Source organism: Leptonychotes weddellii, chromosome 13 (genome assembly GCF_054177405.1).
Source record: "Leptonychotes weddellii isolate Sample4059 chromosome 13, ASM5417740v2, whole genome shotgun sequence".
NCBI lineage: Eukaryota > Metazoa > Chordata > Mammalia > Carnivora > Phocidae > Leptonychotes > Leptonychotes weddellii.
Window position 1 is genome coordinate 11,978,044 of NC_138381.1, and position 18,318 is coordinate 11,996,361.

Below are 18,318 nucleotides of genomic sequence, written 5' to 3' on the forward strand. Positions count from 1 at the left end.
CTTTTGCAACGACATGGATGGCCCTTGAGGGCATGATGCTAAGTGAGATAAGCAGCTAACATTCTCAGGAGTTTCTCACACCCCTTCTACCCAACAACTAGACCTAATCCCCTGCCTCTCTGCTTTGCATGTACTGTTTCCTCCCTTGTTTTCCTCACCTGGGTAATGCTTCCTGGTCCTTTAAAACTCAGCTCAGATGCTAGAGGATCCCTCAGGCTGGGCTGAGAGCCCTCCCTCTGTGCTCAGAAGACCCTCTAAATACCCTATCCTCATCCTAGCCGATTGCTCGTTTCCTACGTAACTATGGCCTCTATGTCTTATTCATGTCTTTGCTTCCCCACATTTTGACCAGTGTCTAACACCATCAATGTCTATCAAATGAATAACTGAGCTGACGAAAATTTTCTTGATAATTTTGTGGACAAGATGGAGGCAGGAAATGATAGTCCACTTCGGTGGTTTCACAGGTAGGTGAGCAAGCAGCCTTGCCTATTGGATACTCAATACAATTTTATCTAAAAAAGAAATAATAAATTCATTATTGAGACTGATGCACTTAAAATTATTGAAAACAGTAGTGTCAAGCTTATTCACCACCTCTTGTAACTCCATCATTAGTGCTTGGGTTCCCACTGGGATTAATTTTATGGCAAAGAGAACAATGCTCAGGATGGCCTCATGTTCACCAGCTGACTCTTGGGCCAGCAACTTTGCAATGATGCTTTGCCAAGAATGGGAAAACCTGTTCTCTACCTGGATAGCCATTGACCTAATTACTGTACCCATTTAGTTTCTGCTTTTTCCTCAGTCAGCAAAGAATATGAATTAAGGACAAGGGAACGCAGCTTACCTCAGCTCCCCATGACTTGCCTTCAGGGTTAGGTCAAATTAGTCATCAACACCAGGCTCTTGAAAAAGGAAAGAAGGCCTGTTTATTTGGGTGCAGGGCACGAAGTGCTCAGCTCCTGCAGTGTCCAAGCTTTGGTCCTTCGGCATAAAACTCCCTTTATCCAGGCATTTTCCCTAAAAAGTGACGGAACTGAAGATGGTGATGGTAAGGACCCCTTTTGGACACAAGGAGGAGGCAAGGGTGGAACTGAGAAGCTGAGTCAGGTCTCAGCTTGTGGGCACAGGGGCAGGATGCTCATTGCAACTAGTGCTCGACATCCATACATTTAGGTGGTTCCCATCTCTTGGCTATTTTGAACAGTGCTCCAGTGAACTTAGGAGGGCAAATAGCTCTTCGAGATCCTGATTTCAATTCTTGCGGCTAAATCCCCAGGACAGGGATTGCTGGATCATAGGGTAGTTCTATTTTTAATGTTTTGAGGAGCCTCCATACCACTTTCCATAGCAGCTGTACCATTTTAAATTCCCACCAACAGTGTACAGGGGAAACTCCATCTATTTCTAACTGGCCTAATTTTACATAAGGATCATTTTCTTAACAAAGTATTGACTTGATGATGATGATATATCAGCAATGGTAATGATAATGGAAATAATGATGTAATGATGCTCTTATTTCTTTTGCACATTTCACAGAGAACTGAACAGGGCCACTGTTAGCCTGGACAGCACCTTGGACACTGTAGGTGTGAATTCAGAAGAGGTGACCCTTTCTCAAACTGACACAGCCCCACACCCTGGTGCACTGCCATCTGAATGAAATGCCAGCCTGGCGTCAGCCCCCTTACCCTCTCACTAAAGCGCCCCCAACACCACCACATGCAGGGACACTCATGTAGGGGGACACCCACATAAAGGGGAAAAGACTGGGTAGTCTGTAGGAAAAGAACCAGTTCTGTGTTATAAGTAGACAGAAAAGAAAAGAAAAAAAAAAATATATATATATATATATATCATGTCAGGGAGAAGAAGCTGGTTTCATTGCCTTAACATTTTCCACCTGCCTCAGTAACCTTCTCTCTGGGACTGCTGGAGGGAGAGTCATTTGACCACTAACATGAGGTCCGAGAATTAGCATGGAAGTGTTTCTGTCCCCTCCCTAAGTTGGGGGGCCATAGCAATCATGCCTCTTCACTTTGGAAAGGCCAACCTTAGTTCCCAATGTCAAGGAGGAGAGTCAGCTCAGTCAGACCCTTGACCGGGCTCTTGAGGATGGAGGTGGTGGTTGGCTCTGCGTAGATGGATGAGTGAGGACTGGCTCAGGTAGAGAAGATTTGCCTTGGCCCTGGGGATTTCTGCCATCGGTGGGAATCTCAGAGATCGCTGTGATAAAGGCTGTCTCTCATATTCAAGGAGCACCTGAGCCCTTGAAAGGGTGAATGGCTTGGCTGCTGGAATTTGGGCTTCCTCCTCCCCTTGCCAATGCTCTTTTCGCAGCACCTGGCAACCTGACAAATCTGGAATTTTCTCCTCGATTTGATGTCCCCGGTAAGTTTATTTTCCCAAAACTTGCTCCATGAAACAATAGTCCTCCAAGTTAGAGTGTAACTAGCAGGTTTAGAGGTCATATAAGTTTAAGACACAAGGCCCCATGTGCTCCCCCAGAGAGTTACAAGGCTTTCTCTCCAAAGCTTAGAAAGTATTGCAGAACCTGTTTAACTTCGTTCAACACAAGCTACTCATGACTTTTTAAGCATGGATTCCTATTTTCACAGCAGCTTCTTATCCCCACAGAACTAGTGATCCTCCAGACTCATTTCAGAAATACTGAATGATTTTTTTTTTAAGTCAGTCAAGAAGGCTTTGTTAGTTCTGAGAGACAGCAAAACAACTCAAACACACGGATCACCTGCCCAATCGGACGCTCTTTTCCCATCAATCCAAAGTATGTATTAATATTTACTATTTGTGGGGATGCATGAAGGAGCATATGGTAAAGACAGGCAGGGCTCTATCTGGGCTACACGGGTCTGGCAAGGCTCCTCTAAGGCGGTGAGAAGTGCTAGGGATACATCCGTCCCTATCTTATCTCTAATGGAGAACAGCACCATCTACTTATTCTGCTCCAGAACTTGGGTCAGGAATAGTCATTTACTATTAGTAACACACTTTGATCCCCTCACACACTGGAGGCGCCATTATTGTTGGGCCAGAGGATGGGAACAGGGACAGACGCCTTCAAACAGGGATACGCCCATCTACTAAATCCTCTGTGGCAGGGGGGTGGGGCTGAGGGCAAGAATGCTGTAGAAGCAGTTCCAGGTCTACGAGCTAAAACTACAACAGGAAAGGCTTTCAGATCTGGTGTGAAGAGCAAGCAAAGGGTCTACAGGTGACTGTCACCCCTGAGGGAAAAGCTCTGAATTTTTTAAAAAATATATTACATTTAACCAGAAATGTTTGAAAAGTAAACATTGCTAGAAGGTTTGCTTCCTATGTAAATCTTCAGCTAAGGTTTATCTTTACCTACATTCATTTGTCTTACATTGAACACGAAATTCCATTTTTAACCTAGAGCAAAACCTGCCCTTGAAGGTAAACGATTGAATTCATCAAGTAAAAGTTTTTAATGGAATCAATGCACTGAGGTTAACAGGAGGGCTCTAGAGTCCGAGAGTGGGAGGGGGTTTAATCCTCACAACACAGTTTACCAGCCACACTTGCTCAAGAAGTTTCTTCATGTCTTTCTTCACCCCATTCCTCTGAGCCCATACTTCCTCCTCAATTCCTTTCACGTCAAGCCGGTCCTCAGGACTGTTGTGGAAGCTGAATTATAATATAGGTCATGCTTAGCCCAGTCCCCAGCTCATAAATGGCAGGGGATCGATACAAGTAATAATTGAAAAAATAAGCATTGATAATAATTATTAAATAATAATACTACTGGTAATAATATACCAGCTTTATTTTATATTATAACATACTACTATTGTAATTACAGTAATAATTATAATAATAGTAATACTATTACTAATAAAAGATAGTGAGGAGCGGGACAACCACGTCGGAAAACTGGCTGAATATTTGCACATGGCTCAGGAATCCTGTTTCCCAAGTATGTGTATATATAAATATATATGTTATATTTTTGTTTGCCCATTTTATATATGGTCACGGCAAAGCAGCTCTGGCATGAGCCCCACAGCGCTGGACAACGATGTCGCCAGGCCCCCTGGTGCCAGGGCCCGCGATGCACCCACATAATCTGGCCTCGTGCTCTTTCCTTCTGGTTCCATCCACTCTGAGCCTCGTGTGCATGCAGCACCTCATTCTTCTTCTGTAAACAATGAGCATGTGCTTCTCCCTTGTGGGATCCCTGCCCTCTCTCTGTCTTTCCCCATCTGGACTAAGGCTCCAGGCCTTTCTGAAATCCCACTTCTTTCTACAGCTTTCTAGGCCCAGCCACCTCCGCAGAGAGACACGAGCCTGCCAATGACTGCCAGTTAGCCCCTGCAGCACCACAGGGCAGGAAAGAGGCCTTGCTGCCCCTGGAGTCCAGGTGGGGGATTGGCACAGGAACTAACCAAGAAGTTTTGTTTTGCTCCGATTTCCTAGAGGACAGAGACAGGCATTGCTTGGGCAACAATGTGTGGCCTGAGGTCCATGTGATGCACGAGTGAATGCAAAGCCGTCCAGGGCAAGCCTGCCCCAGGGCTCCAAGGGCCCTAATTCACAGGGGAAGGAGTATAGGCTTTGGGGTCAGACAGAGCCGCAGACAGACTCTGCTAATCACCAATTTGGATGCTTTACCCCATTCCTCTGAGCCCATACTTCCTCCTAAAATATATGGGTGTACCTCCAGGGTTATCGGGAGAATAAGCAAATGTAGTAACATCCACAAAGCACCTGCCCCTACAACACCTGGCCCATAAAAGATGCTCTATGAATGTACCGAACTGAGCCAGCTACCTCTAGGCACATTTGGGTTGACAAGAAAAGGACCACCAGGAGAAGACAAACATCTGGGAACTCCAAAATAGAGAAGATACAGAGGACAGAGGAATTCTTCCAGGCACGTGCGGCAGCCGTTGTCAGGGGCACGATGGTTGCATCGAAGTCTGAGCTCCAGCTCTGGACTCAATCTGCAGCCATCAGCTTTCATTAGCTCTGCGCCCTTGCATCCATTCCGAGGCTCAGTATCTTCGTTGTGGTTTCCTCCTCATATGGTTGTTGTGATGATTAAGTGAGTAAGCAGTTTATCAGCGAACCAGGCTGGGCAGGTGCCGGGGAAATGGCCCTTTCTCCATGCCTTCTCAAGACCAATCTGCCACCTAGACCCCCCTCCCCTAGACCAAATCCCCTAAACACATGCCCTAGACTAACAGCTCTCTAGTCACTTTCATGTATTAATAAAGACCTTTTCAGAAATGAAAAAGCCCAGAATTCTTCAAAGTCAGAACTTCAGATCCTCTTTTGACTGAAAGCTTCTCCATCCACCACCGCTGGGGGCCAGTTGGGGCTCGCCAACCCACAGGGGAGGGAAGTGGAGGGGGCTGCCCCACCATTTACCCACCCTGCTCTTCCGCTACTCCTTACAACACCCAACTTGTGGGGCAAGGGGAGAGAGGAGAGGGGAGGAGAGAGAGAAGGAGGGAAGGAACTGGCTTCACTGGTGCAGTTGGAATCTAGCTCGAGAAGTGCCAAGTGCCGCCTCTTTCTCACGGGATGCTCTCGTGGGCTCTTCGGAGACCGCACACCCTCACTGGGCAGACATTTTGAGCAGAGTCTCAAAACACTCAAGCCTGGCTCCCTGCACGTCTCACTACAGCTGACACCGGGCACCCTCCCCGCACGCCCTCTGCAGCCCCTTCTCCCTGCTCTGCCTTAGGGACCCCCTCCAGCCAGCCTCTGTCCTTTGGATAGGGTCCCAGCTTTCCCAACCTTGGCACGGCTGGTGTTGCGTGGGCATGCTTTGCTCTGGGCCTGTTCTGGGCATGGTAGAATATTGAGAATTCTTGACCATAACATCATGTCCCCTAGGGGACACAACTGCCCCTAATTGAAAACCACTGGATTAAAGTATCCCAGGCAAGAGTTAATCAAAACTTCCAGTACTTTCCAAATTTCAGGAGACACTTGAAGCTCCCTGAACACTTGACTTAAAGAGGCACTAATCCCTTCCCTCCTCTAAATACTCACTAAACCTTTTTGTGATTATCCCCTACTTTCTGTTTCGTAGCCTAGAGGGGATGATGAGCCAAGAGTGGCAAAACCCGGCTTGGGTCACCCCAGCAACCCTGCACAAGTTTTTTTTTCTTTTGGGGGATTGGGGAGCATTTGTCACCTTTTCTGTTCAGCAATTACTGCAACTGGGGACACATTCTATTGGAGCACAGGTTAGGGACAGGACAAGGGCTATGTTGATATTAGGTTCAGGGATACTGTAATTGATTGAAAGCAAATGTACATTGAGAAAAATGTACTTACAAATATTTTGAGCATCTACAGCTTACTTAATGAGATTTTGAGGCTAGGCCCAAACTTTTCTGCTGGAGAAAAGTTCCATGTACTCCTGCCAGGCCTCTCATTTAATTGCATAGTTACACATAGCAGAAAGTGATCCCAGCAGCCCCTGGTCCTTTCCCCCGCCCCCATGATGAAAGGGAATGGGGGAGGAAGCAAGCCTGGTGGGCAGGAAGAAAGGAAGACAAGGGAATAAGAGCAGTAATTATTCTTACTCCCTTTCATTTTCCATCAGTGGCCTCGAAAAACACTTACATACAGGAATGCTTTTGTAAAATGATGGCTTGGTTCCATTTCAAAATAGTAAATCTAATGTCATGAAAAAAACAAGACGTGTAGTTCAGTAATATTTTATTGTCGGTGACATAAAAGACATTCAATATTGAACCTTCAGAGCAAGAAGAAAGTTGAACCTATTTACAATGAATGCCAGAGAAGAGACGGGTGAAGGAATGTCACGAAATCGTCAGCAAATGTGCTCTTTTGGTAGTGAGCTAACCCGTGTACCTGCAGCACAGATAGCGTAACAGACCAACTTCACAAATTACTATTAATGTAAGTTACTAACTATGTACCATAACTAAACCCGAAGTCTGGAAACATACGTGTCAAGGCAGTGAGAACACTCCAATTGCTGTTGTTCTCTCCAAAGGCATTAGCTCCTTTCCCCTTTCCCACTAGCACGTTAGACAAAGAGCCAAGTTCCTTCAACACTCAAAATACTCTTTTATCGGCTACCTTAAAAATCCCCGCGTGTTTGAAGTCCCTGATCATCAGACACCCAGAGCCTTGTTGAGGCTGTCAGCATTCCCTGTCCATCAGTGACCTACCACCAGCCAAGTGACCACGTGCGTGTTCTGTCGAAAGTGAAAGTGGATTTTTAATAAAATCTAACCTCCCCTCGAGGTGCTGCACTTCCACTACTACGGGTCTGCAATGCCCTCTCCAACCTTCCAAAATTTCAAAAAGGTCTGAAAACCAAAAGCTTCTTCATAAGCGGGTGGCACACTCATTTGGCAGTAAAACCTGACATTTATTATGGGCTACTCAGAGTCCTTATCCAATTTGTGTGAATATTCTGTTTTGCGGCAGAAATATGAAAGTGTTGATTTACAGGGTTCTGCCCCAGACTCTCTCAATGGAGTTCCTTCCATAACATATAGTATGTGCAACATGTTAGCTTTCTAAAATCCCAAAAAGTCACAGAGTTGGGAGATAATTTGGCAAGTAATGAATACATATTTTTCATCTACTGTAACTCCTTTTCATTAAAAGCATTGTAGTTTATGGCGGGGGGCAGGGGTGGGGAGAATAAAAGAAAGGATTGGAAAAGAAGAGCCTATTAGTGTGAGGGTTACACATGTCAAGTACCAGCTACTTCCTGATCCAGCAATATTAACAATTATTGTATTTAGAAGGTGATTCTTTGGATGCAGAGTTTACAGAAAAGTCAGGTGGGACTTAACCTGGGCTCTGCCACTTAAGGAGAACAGAACTTGCCAAAGAAAATGATGTTTCGCGTTTTGTTGTGCCTGATGATGTAAATAAATGGGTGGTCGGCATTGAATTCATCCTTGTGTTGCAGGATTCGCGATCCTGGCACCTCTATGGAATCCCCACCATCTTCCGTTATCTCTAAGCACACTCTGTGAATAACATTGGAGAGGGCCACTCCCTTGGTCTCTGACATTCCAGAGAAATCAGATGTATTCTCATTAAAGATATTTTTCAGCCCTAGGTTTTCCAGACTAGCTTTGGGATCAACAAGCTTTTCCACCTTAAATTTTGGAATGGAGAGTTTGACTTTGGCATTGGCCATGGTGCTGGGATTGGTCCACTGCAAGAGTGTCTCTGAGTTGAGCTGTTGTTCAACCTGAAGGACCCAAAGGAGAGGAAATTACTTTTTTTTATTATTCCCAGTTGTAAAAGACCCTGTTTGATTGAAAACAGAAAGTGCCGTTGTGAACCCAGTTTTGAAGCAGCGCAGATGGGCCACCGAACATGGAGTCAGTCCTGTAGTTTAGGTATGTGACTAGTTTTCCTTACCAAAGATGCACCCAGCCACCCAGCACCCCACCCTCCAACAATGGTCACTTTGCATGTCTGAGGGCATTTCTTTGAAGCCATAGAGAAGAAATGAACGCATGGATGATGTTGCATAAATAAGAGTGAAATAAACATAAAATGAGAAGGGTTTTTAGACATGCTATTTCTTGAATGCTTATTTTAACTTCTCTGCCAGGAAATCCGGAACATTCATGTACTTGGTATGGCATCAAAATTAGTAACGTAAATTAAAGCTAAAGTTGCTCTTTCTCAAATGAGAACTTGAACTGTCTACGGTCATTCTTGAAGACCCAAGGTGATGAATGCATCCATTTCAGTTGGTGGTTTTAGAAATGAGAGATATGCAATGACACATAAAATGGTTTAGTCATAAAATTCCTCACTGAGCAAATCTTAGATTGCTCCTTGCCCAGCCAACCTCCCCACTGGCTAGCGGAGAAACATGTGCAAAAAGAGAATGACAGTACCTTGACTGTTACTATCATGGGGTCACCCCGCACTGAAGTTACTCACCTGAAACCCCATAAAAGTCCATAACACAGCAAGGTCACAGAGTGGGCACAAGTTTGTTTGTTTGTTTTGTTTTTAGTGGGGGAGGGTCCCCTTGGATTCTCTTGTTAATCTACAATGATTATGTTTTCAATGATTACTGTTTCATTTACAACAAATTATTCAGACCAAAAGATTGCCATAAGTAACTAGAATTTTTGAGCCAAAAGCTACCAAAAGGTATATTCTCTTGCCCGCTTATTATCTGGGAATGAAGAGAGGGAAGAAAATTCATCCCTAACTCAAAAAGACTACTCAGAGGGAAAAAAGCGCTTTTTTTCTTCCATTATATATGTGTTATGTGTCAAATTGTACTCCCACCCCAAAATCAATTCATATGTTGAAGTCCTAACTCACACTGCCTTCGAATGTGACCTTATGTGGGAACAGCATCCTTGTGGGTGTCATTCAGATGAGGTCATTAGGGTGGGCCCTAACCTAATATGACCAGTGTCTTTATAAAAAGGAAAATTTCAGACACAGATGCACACACACAGGGAGAAAGCCATGTGAACACAGAGGCAAAAATTGAAGTGATGCATCTCCAGGCCAAGGAAGGCCAAAGAGTGCCAGCCTATCTCCAGAAGCTGAGGGAGAGGCAGAGGACAGAGTCTCCCTCACAGCCCCCAGCAGGAACCAACACCGTGAGCTCAGATTTCTAGCCTCTGGAACTGTGAGAGAATAAATTCCTGTTGTTTAAGCCCCTGAGTTTGTGGTATTTTATTATGGCAGCCGCAGGAGACCAACGCTACACGTGTTCTTGCATTTTCCTGAGACCCAAGAGATCAGTTTCTTCCATTCTATACTGTAATCAGGCAAAGTTTGGTATGAGGGTATTTCCCATAAGGGAAAGTGCAAGGACCAAGGAGAAAAGAGACCAAGGCATGGAGTGGAGTGAGAAAGAGCAGTGAATAAAAGAGCAATGAAGGCCGGCGATGGAGAGAATGTAACCATCATTAAAGTAGCAAGTGGGATGGAGACTGACTTACACCTAGATCATCCCCGGGAAAGTCAGGGAGTAACTGAGGCATGCAATGAAGCAGGTGATCTCTGGGTTCCTCAAAGAGCCCATCCTTCTCCCTGGCTAAGGGCCGAGACCCAGGTGGAGGGGAACTAGGGAAGCTGGGGAGTGAGGGCCAAGGGGGGGAGCAGGTGGCCAGGGCATGGCTGGATGGGTCTGCCAGAGCAGACAGGAAGCTAAAGCACCATTCACAAGCAGATGAGCCTCTAGTTAAACCCCGAGCCTCTAATAACCTACAGAAAAGATGAAGCATAATAAAATCTTATATACGTGTATGCATTAAAAGGGCTTTTCAAAACCCATAGCATGTGCCACACAAAGAGTGAACCCTAAAGCAAGCTGTGGACTCTATGACAATGTGCTGATAACTGGCTCATCGGCTGTAACAAACGTACCGCACTAATGCAAGATGCTAGTAATAGGTACCCGAGGCTAGATTAAGAACACAGATTCCAACTGCCTGGGCTCAAATTCTGATTCTACATGCCACTGACAACTTAGGTGACCACGGACCAGTCACCTCCCCTGCTGTGCCTCAGTTTCCCCAGTCAACAAGAACACAGTGATAGTTTCCAATGCACGGATAGGGCTGTTGCGAGAAACCAGTGACAAGGAGCACGTGGGACCTCACAGGTCCTGGCTCCTCGCAAGTGCCAAGTAAATGCTGGCTGTTTTCCTATTAAACAGAAAGACCCGGAAAGGACTGCAAGACCCTTGTCACGGTCGCACACAGTGCTGGCCACACAACTTCGTGGCATGGCAGGCGGCACCTTTGTGTTGAACCCCGCCTCCCTCCTCACCTTCTCCAGGCCCGTGGACTCATCCTCCACGTCACTGGGTAGCAGAATGAGCATGCTGAGGTGCTTATTTTGAAAGGGAAGCTCTATGATCTTACAATTGATACCATCGACGTTGCCCATACAGAGCGTGGCCTCCATACTCATCATCTGCACTGGTTTGGTGTCCGTCTGTAAGAGGAGAAGAAATTTTGACCGCTTGTTTTTCAAGTTACAAGCACAACCATAAATATACACAGACATTTGTTCTCGTTATAGTTTCAGGCCATAATGGCGCAGTCCTGCATCTGGACCCAAACCATCACAGACTAGCCCCTGAAGAGTTTATGACTTCCTTTGAACAGTTACTCACATGCCTCATAATTCCAATCTATTTCAGGAACTAGACATACTAAACTTGCTTATATTAAACATTAAAAATAAGGCAGTATGACTGAAAACATAGCGAAACTTTGACTCAGTCTTTATAGATGCTCATAATTACAAGCTCCTTAAGCCATCCCTGGTGGAGCTGACTTGAAAGTAAGTTCTAGTGCAAACCACGCATCTCCTTATGCAACTTTTTCTGCTAGAACACGTAATAGAGAACACTCAGCATGTAGCAGGACAAACATCATATTTGTTTTGTCCTGTTATCCTTTGGTTTTGTTACCCTCTTCCTGTACGGCAAACCTACTGGGATCGGAGCAGATGAAGAGTCTGGGTTAGAGTTAAGAACCTCGGGTTTTAGGGGCGCCTGGGTGGCTCAGTCGTTAAGCGTCTGCCTTCGGCTCAGGTCATGATCCCAGGGTCCTGGGATTGAGCCCCACATCGGGCTCCCTGCTCGGCGGGAAGCCTGCTTCTCCCTCTCCCACTCCCCCAGCTTGTGTTCCCTCTCTCGCTGTGTCTCTCTGTCAAATAAATAAATAAAATCTTAAAAAAAAAAAAAAGAACCTCGGGTTTTAGCCTCAAACGCGACATAAACAGATGCCCTGATCTTGCGCAGTCACTTAACTTCTCTGGGCCTCAGTTTCCCTGCCAGTAAAATGAGGGAATTGGACATTTCAGAACGACTGCTACCTCTGGGGAGGAAGAGAGAAAGACACAGGAGAGGGTGGGGCTGCACGGGACAGTATATCTGTTGCTATATTTTTTTCTTTAAAATATCTGAAATAAGGTAAAATATAAAGATTTACAAAGCTGGTTGTTGGGTACATCGGTGTTTGTTTTAATATTTTCTATGGTTTTCTGTATGCTTGAAATATTTCGTAATTTTTTAAATGGGAATATTAAATAACAGAATTTTCTTGAAGTCACTTCTGGTTCCACTGCCTTCATCACGTCTCAGAAAAGGGCCTTAGTGCCCAAGCTTTTCTCTCCAGGTCCTTTCTTCTCTCTGTCCCCATTAATACTTGACTTTGGGTCTCTACTACAAAGACACTGATTTCCTGAAGGAAAATTAGTTCATACTCAAAAGCAAGAGACTGATCGTAATTTAGGGTGACTTCTTATTTCAATCTACACCTCCCATGGGATATTTGCCTATTAACTAAATCTTGTTTAGGGGAGATTTCAAACTTCATAGCAGGTCTAGGGGATGATATAGCAGTAAAATTTTTATCTGGGATCTTCAAACAGTAAACTAAATTTCCCCCGACACCCCTCTCAAGCAAAGCTAGACCATATTTTACTTTTTGTAACACCTCTATTTCAATACTTGTCACATGGTTAGAATATTTATCTATGTGGGTGTCTTTCCACCCCCCACCCCAACTCGACTACTTCTGTCAAAGCAGAAACCATGTCTTATTATCTTGGTATATCCCAGCACGTAGTAGTTGCTCACTAAATATTTGGTTGATAGATAACTAAAGACTTCGAGTCTATGTACAACCAGAAACATAACTGTGAGAGAAAAACATACTACTTTTGAAATTAACTGCTGGTTCTTCCATTTATTTCTCTTAAAGAAGACATAGATTTGTCTAAAAATCTCCATCAAGTTAGACTGCTAGTCATATGAATTTGCATATAGTCGTGGCCACCAAAAACCATCATCGATTTCACTTATCAGCACAGAATATGGATATACAATAATCCCATCTCTTGAAATCAAGAGACGTATCTTCTGAACACCGGACTAAATAAAGACTATTCCAAGAAATGTGTATGTGTATGTGTGTGTGTGAATTCACCTTGTCTGAATAGGCACTATACTAAACTTTTAATAATAAAACTTCATCAACTTAGTCTACCCTTAAAGGAAACACCATGGGACTGAGGGAAAAGTTCAGTAACATCAGTGGAAAAGTTCAGGGGCTATAAAAGCAAAGCAAAGGAAACAAAAGAAAAGTTTGCTTTCAAAAGGAGGGCGGATCCCCACGCAGGCTTGAGCAGTATTTTACTGCTTGGTTAGATGAAACACGGCAAGATCAATGACATTTCAAATCCTTATTAATTCTCTTCCTAGAGTCTCCAGGATCTGACATGACCCACCTTTATGACTTGAGTCACAGTAAGGGAGTAGCACACATTCCTCCTTCTTTCCGCCCTTTCACACTTTGCTAGATGCAAAAATTACACGTCTGGGGCGCTCGGTGCCAAAGCCCACACTGCACTCCTGACTATCACCAGGTATGGATCTGGTCCCGGGCTTGCCCTGCGGCCGCTAGGACAGACACCATTAACAAACTGTTTCGGGTTTTGCTTACACATAACTTAGGGCCCCTCTGCCAGCCCTTTCCAGGGAGGAGAGCCAACCACCAGCAAAACAATCTAACCATTCTGGAAAAGAGAGCGAGTCTCTGGATTATGGTTCTCTGTCTACCACCTTCCTCCCAGCCGTTAGTCTCAGGATAGGCACACTACCTACCTCCCGTGCCTCAATTTTCCTCACTGGACTGAGTCCCTATGGTCCCGTGTGTTGCTCTAATTTTTCAGATCGATAGTTGGGAGCCTCTGACATGCTGCTCTCCTCCCCATACCTTGTTGATTCTGAATGGGCATTCTTTGGTCTCGGATTCAGGAAATTTCTTCATCCACTTCCCAATGAAGTAGGCAGCATTAACCACAAGGATTTTGGTCTGGTCAGTGACACTGTTGTCAGCCAAGATGTTCTCAAAGCGGCCTGCAAACAATTATAGGAAACCCCAGATTGCACCTGTCATTCTTCCAAACCACATCCGGTCTCCACACGCACGTCCGCTCGCGGGGTATTTATCACTGTTGGAGCCACCCGCCCAAGGTTTGATAGCCCACATGCCTCCTTTCAGAAGGGTTTCTTTCTCCCCCTCCCTCTTGCCACAGGAGCACTTAGCAAAGAGACCTAGCAGGGAGAGAGCAGAGGGGAAGGGAGGAAAAAGAAAGGAAGAACAGGAAGAAGAGACCCATGAGCTACCACTTTCAAATGTCTATCCTGTGCCAGCTAGCATGCTAGAGGTTTCCTAGGCAGGGTGTCATGTATTTCTCCCCATTTTACAGATGAGGAAGCTGAGATGTGGTGGTGAAGTCACTGGCCCAAGATGACACATGAGCAAGGTCGGATTCAGGATTCAGAGCTGAGTCTTTCGGACTCCACAGCCTGTGCTCTGGAATGAAAATGCACGAGTGTAATTTTAACCTTTTCCCGTGCACTACCTCACAGTGATCCTGGAAGGCCAAGATCGTTATCCCCATTTTATACTTAAGGAACCTGGGGCTCGGGGAGGCCGAGCAGCCTTCCTGGTTCACTGGGCTGGAATGCTTGTTTGTGCAGGACTGCACTGTGCTCTTGACCCTATAGCTGGGCTCGCCCTCCCCAGAGGGCCCTGGCACAGACGCCCGCTAGCATCAAAGTCAGCAGGGTCATTGCTGCAGAGATCCAGTCCCCAGCAGCCCCAACAGCTCCCTGAGGATAATGCCTTCATAAAACGAAGGCCTCACATGTGAATAACACTGACGTTTTTTCCAAGGGATTTTCATTTACCTAATCCCCAGGATGTTCCCACTGTGGCTCAGGGCCCACTCCACAGACCTGTGACATGCGTGTGCAGGGCCCTGTTCTGGTTTCCTGCTCCTCTGTCACCACATTGAAGTTCTTAATACGTTTTTTAATAAAGGACCCTGCGTTTGCATCTTGCACTGAACTCATGTAACCAGTCTTGCCAATGTTACATGACGGGTTGAATACTAATCATGTTAAGGAAGGAACTGGTAGACCAGACAAGGAGGGGAGCCAGTAGGTGGTCGTTTCAACTTAAATCTTGAGCTTCTGACTCTAAATTTGGAGGACTTTTCAATAACCTACCGTCTCCAGTAAAATCTTAAGTTCATGAAGATTTTTTTAAAGGCCCTTATAGAGAAAATACAATTATCTGGCAATTCTAGAAGCAAAACTGTTACACAGCAGTTTAAACAGCAACTGCTTTTTGCTTATAAATCTTTAAACTGTGCTTAACCTGGTGTTAATTTTACCAGTTTTTTCTTTACATATGAAGGCAAAGAAGCATCATTTCAATATCAGATCTATACATATGTATACATCCGTGTGTGTGCATGCATAGCTATCATACATTGTTTGTTACCCTATAGATCGAACTTGATCCTCACAACCACCATGTAAAAATTAATCAGGTAACACATGCCGCATTTTACAGGTCAGTAAACTGAGGCTCCCTACCCAAGGAACTCAGTTCAAAGTGGCAGCATCTGGATTTGAATCCAGGTTTTGAAGGACTCCAAGACCAAGGCCTCTCCAGGGTCTCACTCTGCAGTTGCTGCGAGGACTCTGGCATTCCTGAGTCAGCACCAAGACAGGCTCCCTCTGGCCACTCCCACAGGAAGCGAGTCTCCCTTGCCTGAGAAGCGTGTCCCTCCCCAGACCGCAGCAGCGGAACTGAAGGTGGCCTCAGAGACCAAGGTAAAGCCCAAACCCTTCATTTCCAGATTGAGAAAGCGGCCAGTGACTTGCCGGAAGCCACCCTCTGTTAGAGACATAGCTGGGAGCAGGCATGTGGAGGCTGACAGCTCACTGGGGAGCACAGCAAGGCGGATGGAAACGGAAACACCAAAAATAAATAAATAAATAAATAAATAAATAAATAAAAACACATTTTAAAAATTTAAAAAGAAAAAAGAAACTGAAGCACCACGAATTCCTGCCAAGTGTAAGATGATGTTGGACATGCCCAGGAATCCATCCGCATGTTTGAAATGGCTGGAAGGGCAAGAATTTAGCTTGTCTACTGAAAACATCCGAGGAAGCCTCCGGATGTTCCAGTTTATGCTTAGCAGAAAGATTCATGAGAAGACAGGGTCCAAGTAAGGAAAGGATACTTGCCATCCGTGAGATCCTTGATTGACTGGTTGATCTGACCTTTTGTTTCTTCCAATTTATCTTTGAAGTCAACGGTTTCCATTTCCTTTGCGTAGGGTCTCTTCGTAGAACTGATGAACTCCTGAAAAACATCCAGTTCTTAAAATCACAAAGTACCTAAAGTCCATAGTCAGGCCATTGCGACCTTCCATGATTCTAACTAAAGGATTTGTAAGTGTCCAGGTTGGTGAATACCCTTTCAAAATCAGTAACACTGTACAAATGGAAACTTCCTGGGGAAATCAATGAATGTTCTTTGTCTGAAGTGTTTCATTTCTTCAATTCTAAGGAATATCAATTATTAAATGCCTCCATCAACGTAGTAGCAGCTTTGGGGGAAAAAAAGAAACACTACATTAAATGTATGCAATAATTATAATATGAATTCCAACTTAGAAACATTAAAATGTGCATTTTATATATATATGTATATATATATCCTAGAATAGAAGAAATGGGGGCGCCTGGGTGGCTCAGTCAGTTAAGCATCTGCCTTCAGCTCAGGTCATGATCCCAGGGTCCTGGGAATGAACCCTGCATCAGGCTCCCTGCTCAGAGGGGAATCTGCTTCTCCCTCTCCTCCCCTCTCTTGCTATCTCTGTCACTATCTCTGTCTCTCTTCAAATAAATAAATAAAAATCTTTAAAAAAAAAAAAAAAGATCTCGACTAGAAAAACAAACGGTACAGCATAAAGTAGTAAAACTATGGTAAAATATTTAACTGGAAGTCTACCTTTTAGATGTGGAAAGCTTGCAATTCTGATCATGTAAACACAAATGGAATCAACTCTATATTACTAAAGTGGAGAAAGAACCTCTATGTAGCCGTCAAAGATGTTGGCTTTGTTTTTTAAATACAGATTTTTAAAAAATTATGATATACTCTGGGGTCAAATGGAAGGATACTACAGTGTACTTTATATAATTCCTTCAAGAAACAGCTGAAATTAAATACCTAGAGCTACCTTGGATAGATGCCCACATGACCAGCCTAGGAAAGCAAACAAAATCAATTTGTAACTAGTTCATGCAGTTGCTTTTTTTCTTATTGATTTTGAGAAACATCAAGAGAATATTGTGTGCATGAACAAATGAGGTAGAGAATTTAAAATGTTGACCCAGGCCACAGGTCCTGCTATTTAAGGAGAAAGAGGTTTAACTCATGAGCTGTCTTGCATCTACAGAGATACATTGACTAAAGAGTTAATACCCCCATTCTCTATTCCTCTCAGTGAGGAAGCTAGGAGGAAGGGTGAGATGAAGGTGTGTTTGAGAGGAAAAAGGGAAACCCACAAGCTTCTCTGTATTTTGAGCCATAATGTGACTGCAATGCAATTCTAGCTAGATGTGACTCCCGCTATTTGCAGCCTCCCCATAGAGGTCGCTTTTAGACAGTCAACTTGAGCAATGGAAGCCTGGGAAAGGTAGAAGGGCCCGCCGGGAGCCCCTACTCCCTGGCTGAATAAAAACAGCCCCATTAGGCGACCTCCCCTCAAAATATCCACAAGCCCTAGCTAACCCATGGGTTACTTACACCCACCTCAGGTACCCACAAGAGGTAAATTCCGTACATTCCATACCTCCTCACCTGCCCCTTAACTACAGCCCCCAACCACTGCCTCATGGCAGACAGTCTCTTCCTTGCTGTCCTGCCCGCCACTCCCTTGCGGTGTATTCAATAAACTTCTATCTCCTTTGTTCCGCCTTGTGTGAATGCTTTCACCACCCAAGCTGCCAGCTTATACCCGATTGGGTTGCCCCACATTTGGTGACCCACCTATCTGATTAGGAAACCCCCCACATTCTCCATTAGGACTGATTTATTTTTGATAAGCCTGAAATCATAAACGAGCATCCTAGAAGTGAATTTCACTGACAACAAAGTTGTGGGTCTAACCATGTGAAAATGTCCCTCCTGATAAAAAGGTGAATGATGCTACTTGCTTTAACCCACTTACTGTAGAAGGATTCAGAGATTTGTCTACATAGAGCCGTTTGATTAGTTTCAGTGAGTAAAAGGAACTAAGTTTGTTCACATCCGATGTTACTGTTTGAAATCCAAAGGGTACGTCTTTGATATTTTCAAAATGAAGGACCTGTGAAGAGAAAAAAATGCATTACCCAGGAAGCATTGCCTCTTTCCACTGCAGTGGCTACGGGGGGGGGGGGGGGGGGGGGGG

The 18,318-nt window shown here is 44.7% G+C and overlaps 1 protein-coding gene across 1 annotated transcript in view; it reads right to left on the reverse strand.

The window, feature by feature from the left end:
- Positions 1-6,661: 6,661 nt before the first annotated feature.
- Positions 6,662-18,318, reverse strand: part of SERPINB5 (serpin family B member 5) — a 21,532-nt gene continuing 9,875 nt past the window's right edge. The window contains exons 3-7 of the mRNA XM_081801059.1: positions 18,097-18,234; positions 16,103-16,220; positions 13,770-13,912; positions 10,810-10,977; positions 6,662-8,245 (exon numbers count right to left, since the gene is read on the reverse strand). Of these exons, the coding sequence (XP_081657185.1) occupies positions 7,853-8,245; positions 10,810-10,977; positions 13,770-13,912; positions 16,103-16,220; positions 18,097-18,234 (960 nt within the window). The 3' untranslated portion in view covers positions 6,662-7,852. The remainder of the gene's footprint in view (positions 8,246-10,809; positions 10,978-13,769; positions 13,913-16,102; positions 16,221-18,096; positions 18,235-18,318) is intronic.